At 42.1% G+C, this 15,444-nt stretch overlaps 1 protein-coding gene across 1 annotated transcript in view; it reads right to left on the bottom strand.

Annotated features, from left to right (window-relative positions):
• Nucleotides 1-3,812: 3,812 nt before the first annotated feature.
• Nucleotides 3,813-15,444, bottom strand: part of LOC109928951 (cytosolic carboxypeptidase 4) — a 272,400-nt gene continuing 260,768 nt past the window's right edge. The window contains exon 24 of the mRNA XM_048616090.1: nt 3,813-7,590. Within this exon, the coding sequence (XP_048472047.1) occupies nt 7,443-7,590 (148 nt within the window). The 3' untranslated portion in view covers nt 3,813-7,442. The remainder of the gene's footprint in view (nt 7,591-15,444) is intronic.

Genomic DNA, 15,444 nt, shown 5'->3' with positions numbered 1-15,444 from the left:
GGTCAGTTCACGCACACATGCAAACACACAAGGGTCATTTTCTGTTAACATTGTTTCTTTATCTTTTCCTTCTTTAATATGGTCATTACCATTTCCTTTTAGTTTTTGAACCTTTTAGCATTTAATCTCTCCTGTTCTCCACCCTACGACTGTTGTCCTTCCATTGCCTCCTCCTTTCCATCTGTAAAATTGAGATACATTTTCAAAATGTTATTGCGTCTCCCCACACCACATGTTCTCCTCTAACACAAGCCCACTTTATGGCTCTAGTATCGTTTGAGTCATTTTGGTAACAGGTCAGGTCCTGTTGGACAGTCTGCCTGGAATGGGAAAGCAGACAAGCCAAACCATACAACCAGAAAAAGGATGTTGTGACAGGATTAAACTTTATGAAAAAGAAGATGCTAATGTCCAAAATTCTCAATGATTTAAAATCCTCCTTCTGTCATTCAGAAAGATGCTGGGAGCCAGGAATAAACAGGCATCCTTTGTATCTAATGTTCCTATCACAGAAATTATGTTAAATGACGCATTTCGCTCATTTATTTTCCATCATAATATAACCACTCATAAACAAATCCTGCCATTTCCCCTCATTGGAGAATCTAGAATGACAGGACACAGTTTCATAATAAGGGGTCTCTCTTTAATGCTGAGATGAGGGGGAGTTTCCCCTCTGAGTATCATTAATCTTTGAAATTCTCAGAGGGCAGAGGAGGATGAGCTTAAACAGATTTTTTTACTAACCAGTTATGGTAGATAGGCAGGAGAGTGGAGTTAACGCTACAGTCAGATCAGCTTTGAGCTTACTCAACAGCAGAGCAGACTTGAAGGCTGAATAGCCTTGTCCTATTACGATTTCACACAGTCTAATTTCCTTTAGAGGCCTTGAAGCAAGCAACATAATCAAGAAGACAATAGATTGGATTCACCTGCATAGTTCAAGCCAAGGTTTTGCTGAGAAGTTTGGTGTAATATGAGCCCCCTCCAACCGCAGCCTGGTACATCCGCCTTAGTTCAATCTGCCAGTGTGTTTTGTCCCATCGTGCCTGCCTTGGCACTCCCTTCCCACCACCCACACCCCCTCCTCTAGCTCCAGCTGGCATTCTCCCTATCTCCAGTTACCCTCTTCCCCCTCAGGCAATCCTAATTCCCCATTCAGTTAACACTGGCACCCTCCAACCACAACCACACAGATCTCTACTATTGAGAAACCAGTCCCTCCTTTTGTCCCCTTCTCTTTGTTATTGCCATCTGTTTTGCCCGTTCCCTCTTCTCAGTGCTCCTCCTACTCCAGTGTAGTTACTAATGGAGGGCACCTGCAATGATCTGTCTTAATAAGACCCCATTCAGCCAGCATGCCAGTGTTTCTCTTGATGCTACACCAACCAACCTGAGACTACTTTGAGGTAGACAGCCAATCTCATATCATCCTTGAACTGTTTAGAAGGAGATCCATTGAGGATGGCCCCAAACCCATCTCCACAAACTCCACAGAGCTACATTCCAGTCCTGGAGGAGAGGGTAAAGGAGGTTGGCAATGGGTGGTATCTAACTTATTTCCTTTTTTGGGGACACAAAAACAGAAATTGCTGCAAAAGCTCAGTGGGTCTGGCAGCATCTGTGAAAAGAAATCAGAGTTAACATTTTGGGTCCAGTGACCCTTCCTCAGAACAGATAATAGCTAGGAAATGTTGGTTTAAATACTGAAGATAGGGTGGGGGCAGGGGGTAAAGAGTAATCAATAGGTGGGGATAAAGCCCAAAGAGAGAGAAAAACAGTTGGACATTCAAAGGAGTGGATAACAATCTGACTAGGAGGGTAAATTGCTACTAATGGGAACAATTAGTGGCTAACAATAAGTAGTGTATATTAGCAGACTATGTGATAACAAGGTCTGGTGTGTGGGGGTAGGGGCTAAGACATGGAATTGTTCAAGCCCTGAAGTTATTGAACCTGATATTGAGTCCAGAAGGCTACAGGGTCCCCAAATGGAAAATGAGGTGCTGTTCTTCCAGCTTGTACTGAGCTTCGCTGGAACACTGCAGCAAGTCTAGACAGAGATATTGGCCAGGGAACAGGATGGTCTGTTAAAGTGGCAGGAAATTGGAAGCCTAGGGTCTTTTTCGCGAGCAGAACGTAGGTGTTCTGCAAAGCAATCAACCAGTCTATGCTTCATTTCCCCAATGTAGAGGAGACCACATTGTGAGCAGCGAATGCAGGAGACTAGATTGTGTGAAGTGCAGGTGAAGTGCTGCTTCACCTGGAAGGTATGTTTGGGCCCTTGGATACTGAGGAGGGAGGAAGTAAACAGGCAGGTGTTACATCTTCTGCAGTTGCAGGGGAAGGTGCCGCGGGGCTGTGGGGGCTTGTTGGGACTGAAGGAAGAAGGGGAGATTGTGATGTAGTGGCAATGTCACTGGACTAGGAGTTCAGAGGCTCTAACTTTAGGGACCTGAGCTCAAATTATACTATGGCAGCTGGCACAATTTAAGTTAATTTGATTACATCTGCAATCTCAGTAATGGTGAGAATGAAATGATCACCATTTATTGTAAAACCCCATCTGGTTCACGAATGTCCTTCAGAGAGTGAAATCTATCATTCTTACTCAATCTAGCCTAGAACAAGAAAAAGAGAGAAACTCTATTGCAGTAAAAGCTTGCTTTATATTCAGTGTTTCAAGATGGCGCTGGAGCATGGCGAACCTTCGCATATAACATGCAAAAAAAATTTTCACTATATTTTGATATAGATGTGACAATAAATCTAAATAAATCCACAGCAGTGTGGTTGAATCTTAACTTACCCTCTGAAATTGCCTGACAAGCCACTCAATTCAAAGGCATTTAGGGATGAGGCACTAAATTCCAAACTTCCCAGCAATACCCACATCCCATGAAAGAATAAAAGATCACCACGTCCTAGTTATCACCCCCAACCGTTAACAGTAGATGGTGCTATTTTTGGAGGCTTCAAAAACTGAAGGTTGATTCATGTAGTTAGAGACAACAAAGACTGCAGATGCTGGAATCCAAGTTAGACAAAGTTACTGAAGAAGGGTAATACTCGAAATATTGACTTCTCTTTTCCTACAGATGCTGCTTGGGCTGCTGTGTTCTTCCAGCCTCCTGTTCATCTAACCTGATTCAAATAGTTACCTTGGTCTAGCAAGAGATGGCAGTGGTGTAAACTGTGAATCAGTTGTGATTGGTTCAATCCAAATATTTATGCGATTGGCTGATACAATAACTTGCTTCAAAACAGATGTGGGAAAATTGAGGGAAACAAAATTTTTAGGGGAATTCAAGAAGTTGACCTAATAAAGAAACAATCAAAAACAAGGATAAAGGAAACTGAAAAGAAGGTGCTAAGTCGAGGAAGAGTATTGGAAATTATCAATGACATGACAGAAACAGTGAAGTCTTAGACATCTTGAGAAATTCAAAGAATAGGATTGAGGATAAACAGAAATATATGAAGCCAGAAAGCCCTGTGCTTAGAGATGGACTAAGGCTTGGGACAGATGCTGCCATGGCGCAATGGGGAAAGACCACTGTCTGAAGTCTTTCTGCTGAAGTTAAACAGGGTCCATTCAGTTATCAGACCATCCTGGCATGAAAATGTAGTCTTGCTTGTGTAAGAGATGTCTTTGGTTTGTTGGACAGAGTCAAACTCCACTGTTTTTGTTTCCTTGATAAACTACCGTACAGAACTGATCTGTATTTGTGACGATGTATATATGTAAAGTTGTTTTTATGAATAAAGTATATTTTTGAAACAAAAAATATGAAGCCAGAAAAGCTGCTTGATTGGTCTGACATTTTTTTGCTAAGATTTTATTGCAACTTCCAATTGAATACATTACTGTGAGTGTTCTATGTAACAAACTTCACAACGTTCAGCTCATCATTGCTCAGAACCTCATAAACCTGGTAAATATCTATATCTTTTAAAATAGGTATGACCGAGCCATTCTCTCGTCCCTTTGCTTCAGTGTCCATTCGAAGCAGAAGCCATCCAAAACTCTGCATTATATTGCAAACATCCTAACCAACAAATTATATAGACTTATAATAACCAGCTTCAGTTCACACTTAATAGTTTTGAGGCCTGACTGTATAATTAGCCCAGCTGTTAAGAGTTTCACACTGACTCAATACTGCCAGCGACTGATTCACTGCCATGTCCTTATCCTTTCATCCCATGCTAATTGACAACCCAACAAACATTTCCTGTTTCGAGTCCAAATGTTTATGACCAACAATTTCTCCACATTAAACCCAGCTGGCGTTGCTTTGAACCAGTTCACATTTCTTCCAATGGAGAGTCTGAATCATGGAATATATTCAAGGCAGCGTTTTGTACCGGAAGCTTTTGGAAATAGGCGGGAAAGTGGGGTCGGGGGTCAAGACCAGATCAGCCACAATCTTATTGATTGGTGAAGCAGGCTGGAGGATCCAAATGACCTCGTCTTCCTCCTATTTCTAAGCTCTCCTCATGGATATTAGAGTGGCATGGTGGCTCAGTGGTTAACACTGCTACCTCACAGTGCCAGGGACATGGGTTCGATTCTGGCCTTGAGTGACTGTCTGTGTGGAATTTGCACATTCTCCCCGTGACTGTGTGGGTTTCCGCTGGGTGCTCCAGTTTCCTGCCACAATCCAAAGATACACAGGTTAGGTGGTTTAGCCATGCTAAATTGCCCATAGTGTCCAGGGATGTGCAGGCTAGGTGAGTTAGCCATGACAAATGTGGGGTTATGGGGACAGGGTGGTGGGCCTGGATCTGGGCGGGATACTCTTCAGAGGGTCAGCGCAGACCCGACAGGCCCAATGTGGGGGATTCTATGATATAATGTCTTGAAAGTGTGGATATTTTTGTATATATCTGAATGCACCAGTCTCCCTCTTTGAACATGTTATGTTTCTCCACAGGCAGGATGGATGGACAACAGCTCAGCCACAGAGAATCTTCAAATCTGGTGAGGTATGAAATAAATAAACTCTTATCCGATGATAAGAATGTGCAGCATAATAAAAGCTCCAAGGAAGGAAAGGGATTTAAAATCAGACTGAGGGGAGAGATCTGATAAAACCCGTGTTAACAATCCCAAAATATATCAAAAGGATTATAGGAAATAAAGAGGGGAAATGGAGGGTACAGATAGGGCTAAAAGGAAAGATGAAAAGGCTAGTGGATAATCAAGGAAATGTTCTTTAACATTGTATAAAACAAGTTTGGGATGGCTGATTGGAAATCCAGTTATAGATAAAAGGATGTGACAGCGCATGTAGACCCAAATGCCCATGATTCCACAAGAATTAAATAGGCAGAACTAAAATGACAATAAACCAGTGACCTTCACTTTTGAGGCCTCATGTGAATGTGTATTTGACATCAGGAAAATGAAATAGATCTGTGCTGGGTGATATCAGGGTGGATGCATATTGGTAAAAGGAGGCGAGCAGGGACTGCCCAGGGATGTCACTGAGCACCAAGACTGGGGCCCATTTTTGAAGCATGGGGCAGTGGGTGCAATCTATATCAGAAAAGCTAACATACATGTGTTTATTATTCATTATAGATCGTCTCCTGGTCCAGGTTAGGCAGGAAGGACAGGGAAGTGATGTCAGCTGTAAGCTTCACTTTGCACAGAACATGAGGATTTGCTGATACTTAGCACATCTAGCTGCAAGACAGTCAACCATTTAAGGCTGCTAATCACAGGGTAGTCTCCACGTACCTTCGGAGAAGAAATATAAGCACGTCTCATCCTGTTCCATAGAGCAGACTCTGGATCTTGGAAGACTCTGAGAGAAAGAAAAAGTTGCATTGATTCTCCACCTCTTGGAGGTCTTGCCCAGCAATGATTGCAGCAGGGCAGATTCTGCATGCTTATCTGGGGTCATGGCATTTTTCTATGTCTCTCTCTGGCTCCTCAACACCTATGAGGATGAACAATCACTTGATGTCAACTTGGATTGCTTCCCATTACAGCCTTCAGCAATCAGTGAGGAGTTTCATAGTTCTCCAACCTTTCTGTATTGCTCGAGGTCCTCAATGTTTTCTGGGATCAACACCTTCTCACATTTAGCTTCCAAAACACCAACCCCACCTTCACCCCCAATCCTCCACCAACATTCCTCTTCCTGTGAAAGATGGCCAGAATGGGGATAGTTGTCAGACAGAGATGGACAAAACACCAAACCGGGGGAGATTAACAGCATGAGGAATGAAGCTTACAAACTTCAACAACTTTGTAACACCTTGGGGTAAAAAAAAATCACTTCTTCAGCAGTTGGAAGTCAGAAAATCAATCAGATCGCTCCCCAGTGTGCACCAACTGACAGAACAAGAGGCTAGTTAAATGACTTTTAGGGCCATAACCCTACACTCAGCACAAAATGCATGAATCTGAACAGCTTTCCCATGAACAGTAAGGAGATTCTGGTGTCTCAAGCTATCTCATGAGGCAGCGACGGTTTTCATGGAGCTCTGGTCAAGTGTGACACCTTTTCCCACATTGTCTTCCTTCTGTGAATCTGCAGGAAAACTTAAAAACATGGAGAGAAGGTGCCAAGTAGATTGTAGCCCAAGCTGACTGAGTTTAGACCAATTTACAACAAACTTTAAAATAAAAGTGACTCAACTTCAGTGATCGAGGTCGTCATCCTACCTAGTTCCCATGTTCATGTTACTTTAACGTTTCCATGCTGATGGCCTAACTGTTCTTCATTTAAGGCACAGCTTCCCAAACATTTTCTCACTCTGACCCCACATTGAAACCTGTTACAATCCCTCAGTGAGAGCAGGAAAGGAGTGAGACCTGTGGAAGCTGGTGTGGGAGGGTGTGGGTGCAGGAGTGTGGGTGTGAGGTTCATTGTCTATACTCCCATCACTATGTGGAAGGGAAAGCAGTAGCAGGAAAGAACCATCAGTCTCTTCTGCAATTGAAAATGTAAAATCAAGGTTGCATTCAGCTGTCTGAAGCCTCTGTGTTGCATTATCAAGATGCCAATGACTACAATTGGGGTGCACTACATGATTGCCAATAAATGTCAAAGCCCTGTTCTTGTAGCCTCCTCCTCAGCCTGACACCTCCATCTTTGACAGGAAAGGATAAGGAATGCTGGACTCAGCATTCTCCACAGATCTGTGAGACCTCTAAACAGCCATTATAGGGAGTTAAGTGGGAATCCACACTATAACTAGGACTTACAGGATAGCAAAACACTGAGTAACATTATCACAACGAAAGCAGTTTGTACAGACAATATTCAGATCATTTCAGAACAGCAAGGGGAAAATTGCAGTCACAGGGTTTCTTTGCTCCATTCCGAAGCTCTCTTGTGTTTGGATATCACTGGTGACAAGTATGGCAATGTGGTAGTCTGTTTTTCGATGTTTGGATGTCCACTCCCAGATTCTGTAATGGAGAGTCACTTCTTATCAAGCTCGAGCTCGTCCCCAGAGCTCAACTCGAGCTCAGCAGCAAGGTCAATGGAGTCATCATCTTCGTCCGTGCAATTGTCTGTGTCGTAATCTATTTCTTCTGGGCACAGTGGCTCATCGTCTACACTCCCATCACTGTGTGAAAGGAAAAACAATAGCAGGAAAGAACCATTAGTTTCTTTTGCAATTGAAAATGTCAAATCAAGGTTGCATTTGGTTATAGTCAGACTTCACCTGATGAAGGAGCAGCGCTCCGAAAGCTTGTGATTTCAAATAAACCTGTTGGACTATAACCCGGTGTCATGTGACTTCTGACTTGGTCCACCCCAGTCCGACACCGGCACCTCCACATCACAGCATTTGGTTACCTGAAACCTCTGTGTTGTATTATGAAGATGGCAATGCCTATGATTGGTGCAACAGCAGAAACAATTGTCTTTTGCAGGCATTCCACAATTTCAAACGAGAAGGTATGATGTGCATTTGGAGTGGCGGGGAAGAAGTGAAGGTGAAAGGGAATAGAGATAAGGAGTAGATCATATTTTAGCTTCAAGAGAGAAAATGTGGAGAGATTCTATTTTTCTGCAGCAGGCTTCATGTTCTGGAACAGGTCAGATACAGCATAATGGAAGCCCAGGCTCACAAGTGTCAATGTTAATCCTCTTAAATATAAAGGAGCTTGTTTCTCTAATGAGAGTTTATAAGTTCCTTTAAAAACTTCTTCTAACCTGCACAGTGCTTAATAAAACAAATTCTATGTTGTCACATTACTGTCGAATTTTGTAATAATGATGCTTCAAGGGACAATTATATTTATTACAACCTTCATACTTTATGTTAAAAACTTTTTATTGGATTCAATAAAATGCATCTGGTGTTAAAAATAGCACACTGCTCCCTCCTGGGTCTGGTTATCAAAGGCAGTGAATAATTTTCAGAATAGAAAGATATCAAGTCTCAGTTTACAATTTCAGCTGGTCGTAATTATGGAAGGAATTGGGATACTGCAATTCCCCAGGATAGGAAAAGACAATTCAATCTGTAGGTGTTTGTGTGGATGTAGATTTACCTCCAACATGGTATTTTATCTGACACCACAATGCTTCTGTCATTTCCCATAAAATAAGAAACTGGGCATGGACATCATGGTATTGAAGAATCCAACAGATGCTTATTACAGTTAACTATGATGCATAAACATTACATTCATACATATCATACTTCAAGTAGAGTACCATGCTTCAAGTGATCTGAGTTGAGATGGAGTACAGGATTTTTGCACCTTCAGGTCACTTTATTTTAATTCATTCACAGTATACGGGCCTTGCTGGTTGGGCCAGTATCTAATGCTCATCCTCAGTTCACCTTGAGTAGGTGGTGGTGAGCTGCCTCCTTGGACCACTGTTGTCCATTTGGTGGAGGTAAACTCCCAACGTCATGAGGGAGGCATTTGATCCAGTGACTCTGAAGGAACGGTGATATATCTCCAAATCAGGATGATGACAGACTTGGAGGGGAACTTGCAGGTGGTGGTGTTCCTATATGTCTGCTGTCTTTGTCCTTCTAGATGGAAGTGATCATAGGCTTGGAGGGTGTTGTCTAAGGAGCTTTGGTAAATTTCTATGCTATGATACAGTGATGATATCATCAGCATGCCTCTTCGAGGTATAGTGACTGTGTGACTTGCTGCAACAAGAGTTGGGTGAGAACAGAACCTTTGTAGATCAAGCAGAGAAATAGAGTTTAAGTTTCAGGTCTGTGACATTTCATCATAATGTGTTGATCTGTCCTGATGAAAGGTCACAAACCTGAAATGTTGGCTTGGATCTTCTGTTCCCGGAGATGCCGAGGTTGGAGGTGGCTAGGCACTTAAATTTGGTGGCTGCAGCTGTGCCCAAAGCTCACTGTGTTTCCTCCTCTGCTTGAATAAAGTCTGAGCAGGACAGCTCATAGTCAATCTGACTGCCCACAAAGGACCACTTAAGGGCCTCGTTATGCCACCACTGGGATTAGCCCAGTTCCAGATACACCTTTCACCCTGTGCCATTAACAACTTCCTCTACCCTGCCTCACCTCAAGTTAGATGGGGAGGTTCCTCGATCAAGCAAGTTTACCCTCAAGCTGGGTATTTTACCCGATGCAGCAATATTTATGTTAACTCATGTTAATAAGGAATGAGGCGTGCATTGTATAGTATTGAAGAATCCAACTGATGTTTATTACAGCTAACTATTGTATACACACATCACATTTCTGAGGCAAATCAGTGTCTAGACTCACATTAATCTACTCAGTTACAAAGAGCAGCATGCTCCATTAGCATGACATGCTGCAAGTGATCACCTATAGATGGAGTATGAGATTTTTGCATCCTCATGTCACATGCTGTTATTGATGAAATAATGAGGATATCTCTTAAAGGTATACTTACATACTGACCACGCGAAGAATACAACAGTTTTCCTACTATCCATTCGCTTCCTCACCTCAAGTAGAGGTGGGGGAGGTCCCTTGGTCAAAGGCACTCAGTGTCTCATCTAAAAACTGGAAGTTGGACAGAAAAATACATGCTGGGAGGCAATGGCCTGATTTTACTTCCTATCTCTCTACCCTCACGTCCCATCACCCTCAAACCATGAACACTTCCAACACCCTAACATTGTACATTTGCCCAGGGCTCCCTGTGATCTGAGAACTTCAGGAGTGCCTCTGATTGGCCAGCAGCTTCTGTTGGCTGGGACTTCCACCCCCGGGACCTTGATTCTTGGGAAGGTCTGCAGGGTGACACTGGCATTGCCCGATTGACATGCGGTTTGGATAAGCCTTTGCAGCAAGGCTCTCTCACTGCTCTCCTGCCAGTGTACCAGACCCCCAATGCCTCAAAAAGACTCAGTTTCAGAGTTTCATTATTTCGCTGCTGTCAAACTCATCTCTCATACTCGCACAGACCCATAACCTACATCAACACTGGAGCAGCAATGACTTATATTGCTCTCATACCTTTCACAAGAGAACAGTGCAAGTGAGATAACAAGGTGTAGAGCTGGATGAACACAGCAGGCCAAGCAGCAGAGGAGCAGGAAAGCCTGCTGTGTTCATCCAGCTCTACACCTTGTTATCTCAGATTCTCCAGTATCTGCAGTTCCTACTATCTCTAGAACAGTGCAAGTGTCTGAAGCAAAACATAAATAGTTATACATTATTTATACTTTGTAGGGAAGGCAGTGGTGGAGTTGCAATGTCACCAGACAAATAACCCAGAGATTGAGGCAGTGTTATTGGAACTGTTTCCTCCAGGTGCTCTGGTTTCCAGTCCAAAGGTTAGGTGGATTAGCCATGGCAAATGAAGGATTTTGGGGATGGGGTCGGGGTGTGGGTCTGGGTGGGATGCTTTTCAGAGGGTTAGTGCAGACTCGATGGCTGAATAATGATTCTATGATTCTATTCTATGATTTTACTCATTTCTAAGTGTGCAATAGGTTTAATTTACAGTGTTTAACATGTCTCAAGTACAGTGAGCATAGATCAAATAGTATAGTCAAACACGGGACACAATGCAGTCCAAATCAAAAAAAAATCAGAAAGGCCCACAGCCTCAGGAGTTCTGCACACTGTCTGCAAATTAAAAAGGACATTTATAACGCTGGCCTTCCATATCCTTAGCTCCATTATTTTTCAGATCCATTAACTGAGCAGGGCTAGGTATAAGATTTAAAATGCAGCAGGTGTTAACTCTTCCCTGAAATGTCTGCTGCTGGAGTGCGCAATGAATGGGGCCAAAAGAATCAACACCAAAAATTTTCAGCATCCACAAGTTTTTTCTCCTCTGTAAAGGATTTGTGACTCCTTTCCCCCTCGTTGGCACCCGGTAAACAAGCATTTCCCAAGCTTATCACCGAGAAATATCAGCTCTAACATGCTGTTTTGAATCCAGCAGTTTGAGGAATGGCAGAACTGGGAATGAATATTTTACCCCCTGTACTCAACCATTTATACCGTGGCCTTGGAAAGCCAGTCATAAATCCTTTCTTTCCACAGAGCTGGCTGAATGAATATCACTGCTGGTAGTCTTTACACTGTTGATTTTGGACTATAGCTGGACAAATCCTAATTTGACAACCATTCCTGCCACCATATCCATTAGATGCTTCAGGCTGATGTATATAGACTGAACCTGCAAATTTAGCTTGGCTGAGCTGGAACATAGTACAGCAATTTCTGCCTGGCCTGAAACAGAGGCAGAGTGGAGACATTTGAAAAAGTGATCTTCAGACAGCAAATAATACCATTAGCTTCTGATATCCTGCCTCACACAATTACATCTTCTTAGATATGAAACATCAAATCATGGGCAGACCTCTCTAATTTTAGTCTAGATTACTGTATCACACTCTGTTGTGTTTTATATGTCACAGATGTACAGAGATGATACATTTCAGCTCTAATGTGTGCAACAGGAGTTTGATTCAATGATTTAAAATGTCTGTTCCCTCTTGCTTAGACAAGCTTATATCAGTTTAGGTTTCTTTCTAAGTGATCACACCCAAGTTTAACTATGTAGTGACCAAGCAGTCAATGGACACATATAATCCAGCTGCGAAAATTGAACAACTGAACACTTGCCCTTCCATTTTAATAGTAATCTCCACTTGCTGCCCTACGCCCACCTCTGGTTCTTATATTACCCAACATCTGCGTAACGTGACAGTGAAAAACTCGTATCAAGTATCTGTGATTTCCTGGGAATGAGCCAACCTTTCTACCCTCTAACTACAGCCAACTACTCATGAAACTAGACCTCATCCTATTAGGGCGTAAGGGTTCAAAAAGGGTAATTAGGCTGAGCAGTCCATTAAGCACCATCCACTATGTTGATGACATACAAATACTGTAGGAGAATAGCTTAGGATCTCAAGGCGATAGGATCTCCCATCTGCGTCTTCTTCAGTCTCTGTAACAATGTCTATCGTATTGATGTAACTTGTACATGGTTATTTGTACATAGTAAACTACACTGTGTTTAAGACAATTGGCTCATCTCAATAGACAACCAAGTGGTTTTCCTCTACCATGCTAGACCAAGCCCTGTAGATCTCTACCAGGAAAGAGGATGCTGACAGTAAATCTACCATTTAGCTGCTATAACACAATGGGTAAGGTGAGGATTTAACTCGGAACAGTGGTCTGTATATTGTCCTCACTCCCCAGCTCCATTGAGAGGGATGGGTCAAGTGGCGCAGGCTGCATTGTACTGCCCTTGTTGGTTGCTGAGGGCTCTGTTTCTTGGTCTTGCACCACATTTAGAGGAGGCAAAGATGAGGAGAGCTTTTGGGTCATTTTTTGAGAAACCAGGCTGACATATTCTTTTCATGGGCAAATAAACACATTAGGAAAAGATACAAAACCCTCCAAGCGCCCTCACTGAGAAATGCAGCATATGTTCTTCACAAGGAATAGAAATTTCAGACTGAAGTTGTTACCACCTGTAGTCAACCCTTTCCTAAGCTTTGCCTTAGAAAAGGAAAGCAAAAGCATCACAGTTGCTATAGTAACAGTGCCATGCACCAAAACCAAGGAGTTATAAATAAGTCAAAGAGGAATTTCTTCTCTCAACAGTTTGCTATTCTTTGAAAGACTCCACACCGGAGAAGTGTGGAAGCTGAGTCACTGAAAATACCCAGGGCTGAGGTCGATAAATTTATGACCTACAAGGGAGTTAAAGGTTATGGGGACAGGCAGGGAAGTGGAGTTGAATCTGTGATCAAATCAGCCACTGAATGGGGAAGCTGGTTGCAAGAGACGAATGGCCTAAGCTTGCTCAATTTTCTATGGTGTCATGTTTTTGATGGTTACTTAATGAAATGGGGAAGTGGTGATAAATGACTGACCTGCTTTGTACATTGAATTCTGGGAAAATATGATGAGTTTACCTTGGCCTCCGGTATGACTTTACATCCCTGAGTCAGAAACTTCAGTCCTGCATTTGAGTTTTGGCTGATGTTACGTCTGATATTTAATACTAAAGTAAGGTATTGTCGGAGTTAGCGTCTCTCAGATGTATTTTTAACCCAACATACTCCATTGTGCAGTTGAATAAACTAATCTTTAATCTGTTTAAAGCAAAGGCCTGACTGCTAGTCCACCTGAACTTGAACCATACAAATTAAAAGGAAGCTAACCAAGGGGTATCAACCTACAGTTCACTGACCATGCTGGGAATGCATCTACAGGTCATGACAAAGGTCACTTCTGTGTGCTGAATCAGATGTATAGAGCTTAAAGATCCAGTTATAATATTCAGTGAAGCATTAAAGAAATGCCCTGGTCAACATGATCAAATAACTGGTCCTATATTTCATTGCTGCTAGTGACACCTTGCTGTGTGCAAAATGGCTACTGATTTTACCTATAAAGCTACAATAAATTAAACATCTTCTTTCATGCAAAACGCTTTGGTGCTTTCTGAGAATATGAAGGTGCAATTAAATCCAAGTTCTTTGCTATACGTCGGAGCATTGGATTTCCATGTGTTAGCTGGTGGAATCAAACACAGGACTAAACACAAGCAAGGAAAGCACAGTTCACATGACAAAATGTTTTCCACAGACGCAAGCCGCAATATAAGCATTAAATGGTACAGACAGCACTCCCCTCCCCGCCTCCTTCGATCAAACAGAGATTGAAGAGCAAGGAAAGGAACAATCTAACTTTTACGTGAGTTTAGGCTTGCCTGCCTTGCTCCCAGGAGGTGGTCACCTGAGATTGGGAAACCCATGCTTAAATTTGAATTGCTCAGTCTTTTCTACAGCTGATTTAGTTCTGCGGCTTTTGAAATTACTCAAATGATTCTACATGAGTTTTTAACCACTGAACAATAATCCCAGACAGATGGGTTTATTATGGGGGAATCTCTGATTCTAACCTTTGCAGATGTTGCTTTCTGAGGCATAAATTTTCTGATATATGCAATTGTTCTACTTGTATCAATATTATCTATGCAAATAAACTAACTCATCAGTGAGGTGTCTAGGCTCAAGGACCAGGAACAGCTTATGCAAATCTCATCCTTGCATGACCCTGTTTGTAGACGACACAGCAAAGCCTAAACACAACTCACTTCTGACAGTCTCTTTAATTATGAAGTTTATAGATTGCTCCAGACTGTATTAGGAGTGTAGAGAAAAGGGGAGCTTTTTTGGCATTGTTTTGTCTTCCCGCTGTGTGCAAGGAGAGTAGGACAGACAATTGGCTGTGAGACACCTTGACATAATCCCTGTGCTCACACTGAGTGAAATTTCGCATTCAACAGGAATGAACTTGAAGCCGTTAAAGAGGTCGATGCCCAACATGATGTCATTCACTTCTCAGAGCTCAGTGACCTCCCAAATTTATTTTGCATAATTTTGCTTCTACAACAAAATATTGGGCGCAGAACTGGAGCATTGTACATTTTATAAATATTAAACAGTTGGCATAAATTTCCATTATTGGCTGAAGGAGTATAGATATTTTTAATCAGACCCTTCAGACATATTACTCCAGGACAAGGGTGGGACTTTGAATCCAGACTTCCCAGCACAGAGGTAGGGACATTATCAATGTGTCGCAAGAGCCCTTTAAAACAACAGTGATATTAAAATGTGGAGATTGCTTTATACAGTTGAATATTTTAATTTCTCAGTCTGTTATATCCTTACGTCTGATATCTTTAACATTTTTCAACAGAATAGGCTTTTAATGAAAACAGCAGTTGTTTAAGAGTTACAGTGATACCCACAACTTTAAAATGTCAACACAAATACAGCAAATAGTCATACATACAACTTGCATCCACATTACAGTAAACTAAGGTTAGTTGTCCAAAATATATCAGCTGTATTCAGCATTTACCAGAGACAGCACAAAGAAAAAGTTGATTCTGAAAGAAAGATAAATCCCACTGACAGATGAGGACCAGGAAACAATACAGCACTGATCATTCCAACCTTT

This window comes from Rhincodon typus, chromosome 33 (genome assembly GCF_021869965.1).
Source record: "Rhincodon typus isolate 14 chromosome 33, sRhiTyp1.1, whole genome shotgun sequence".
Taxonomy (NCBI): domain Eukaryota; kingdom Metazoa; phylum Chordata; class Chondrichthyes; order Orectolobiformes; family Rhincodontidae; genus Rhincodon; species Rhincodon typus.
The sequence above is the reverse complement of the archived record's forward strand: the minus strand, read 5'-3'. Positions and strand labels throughout refer to the sequence as shown.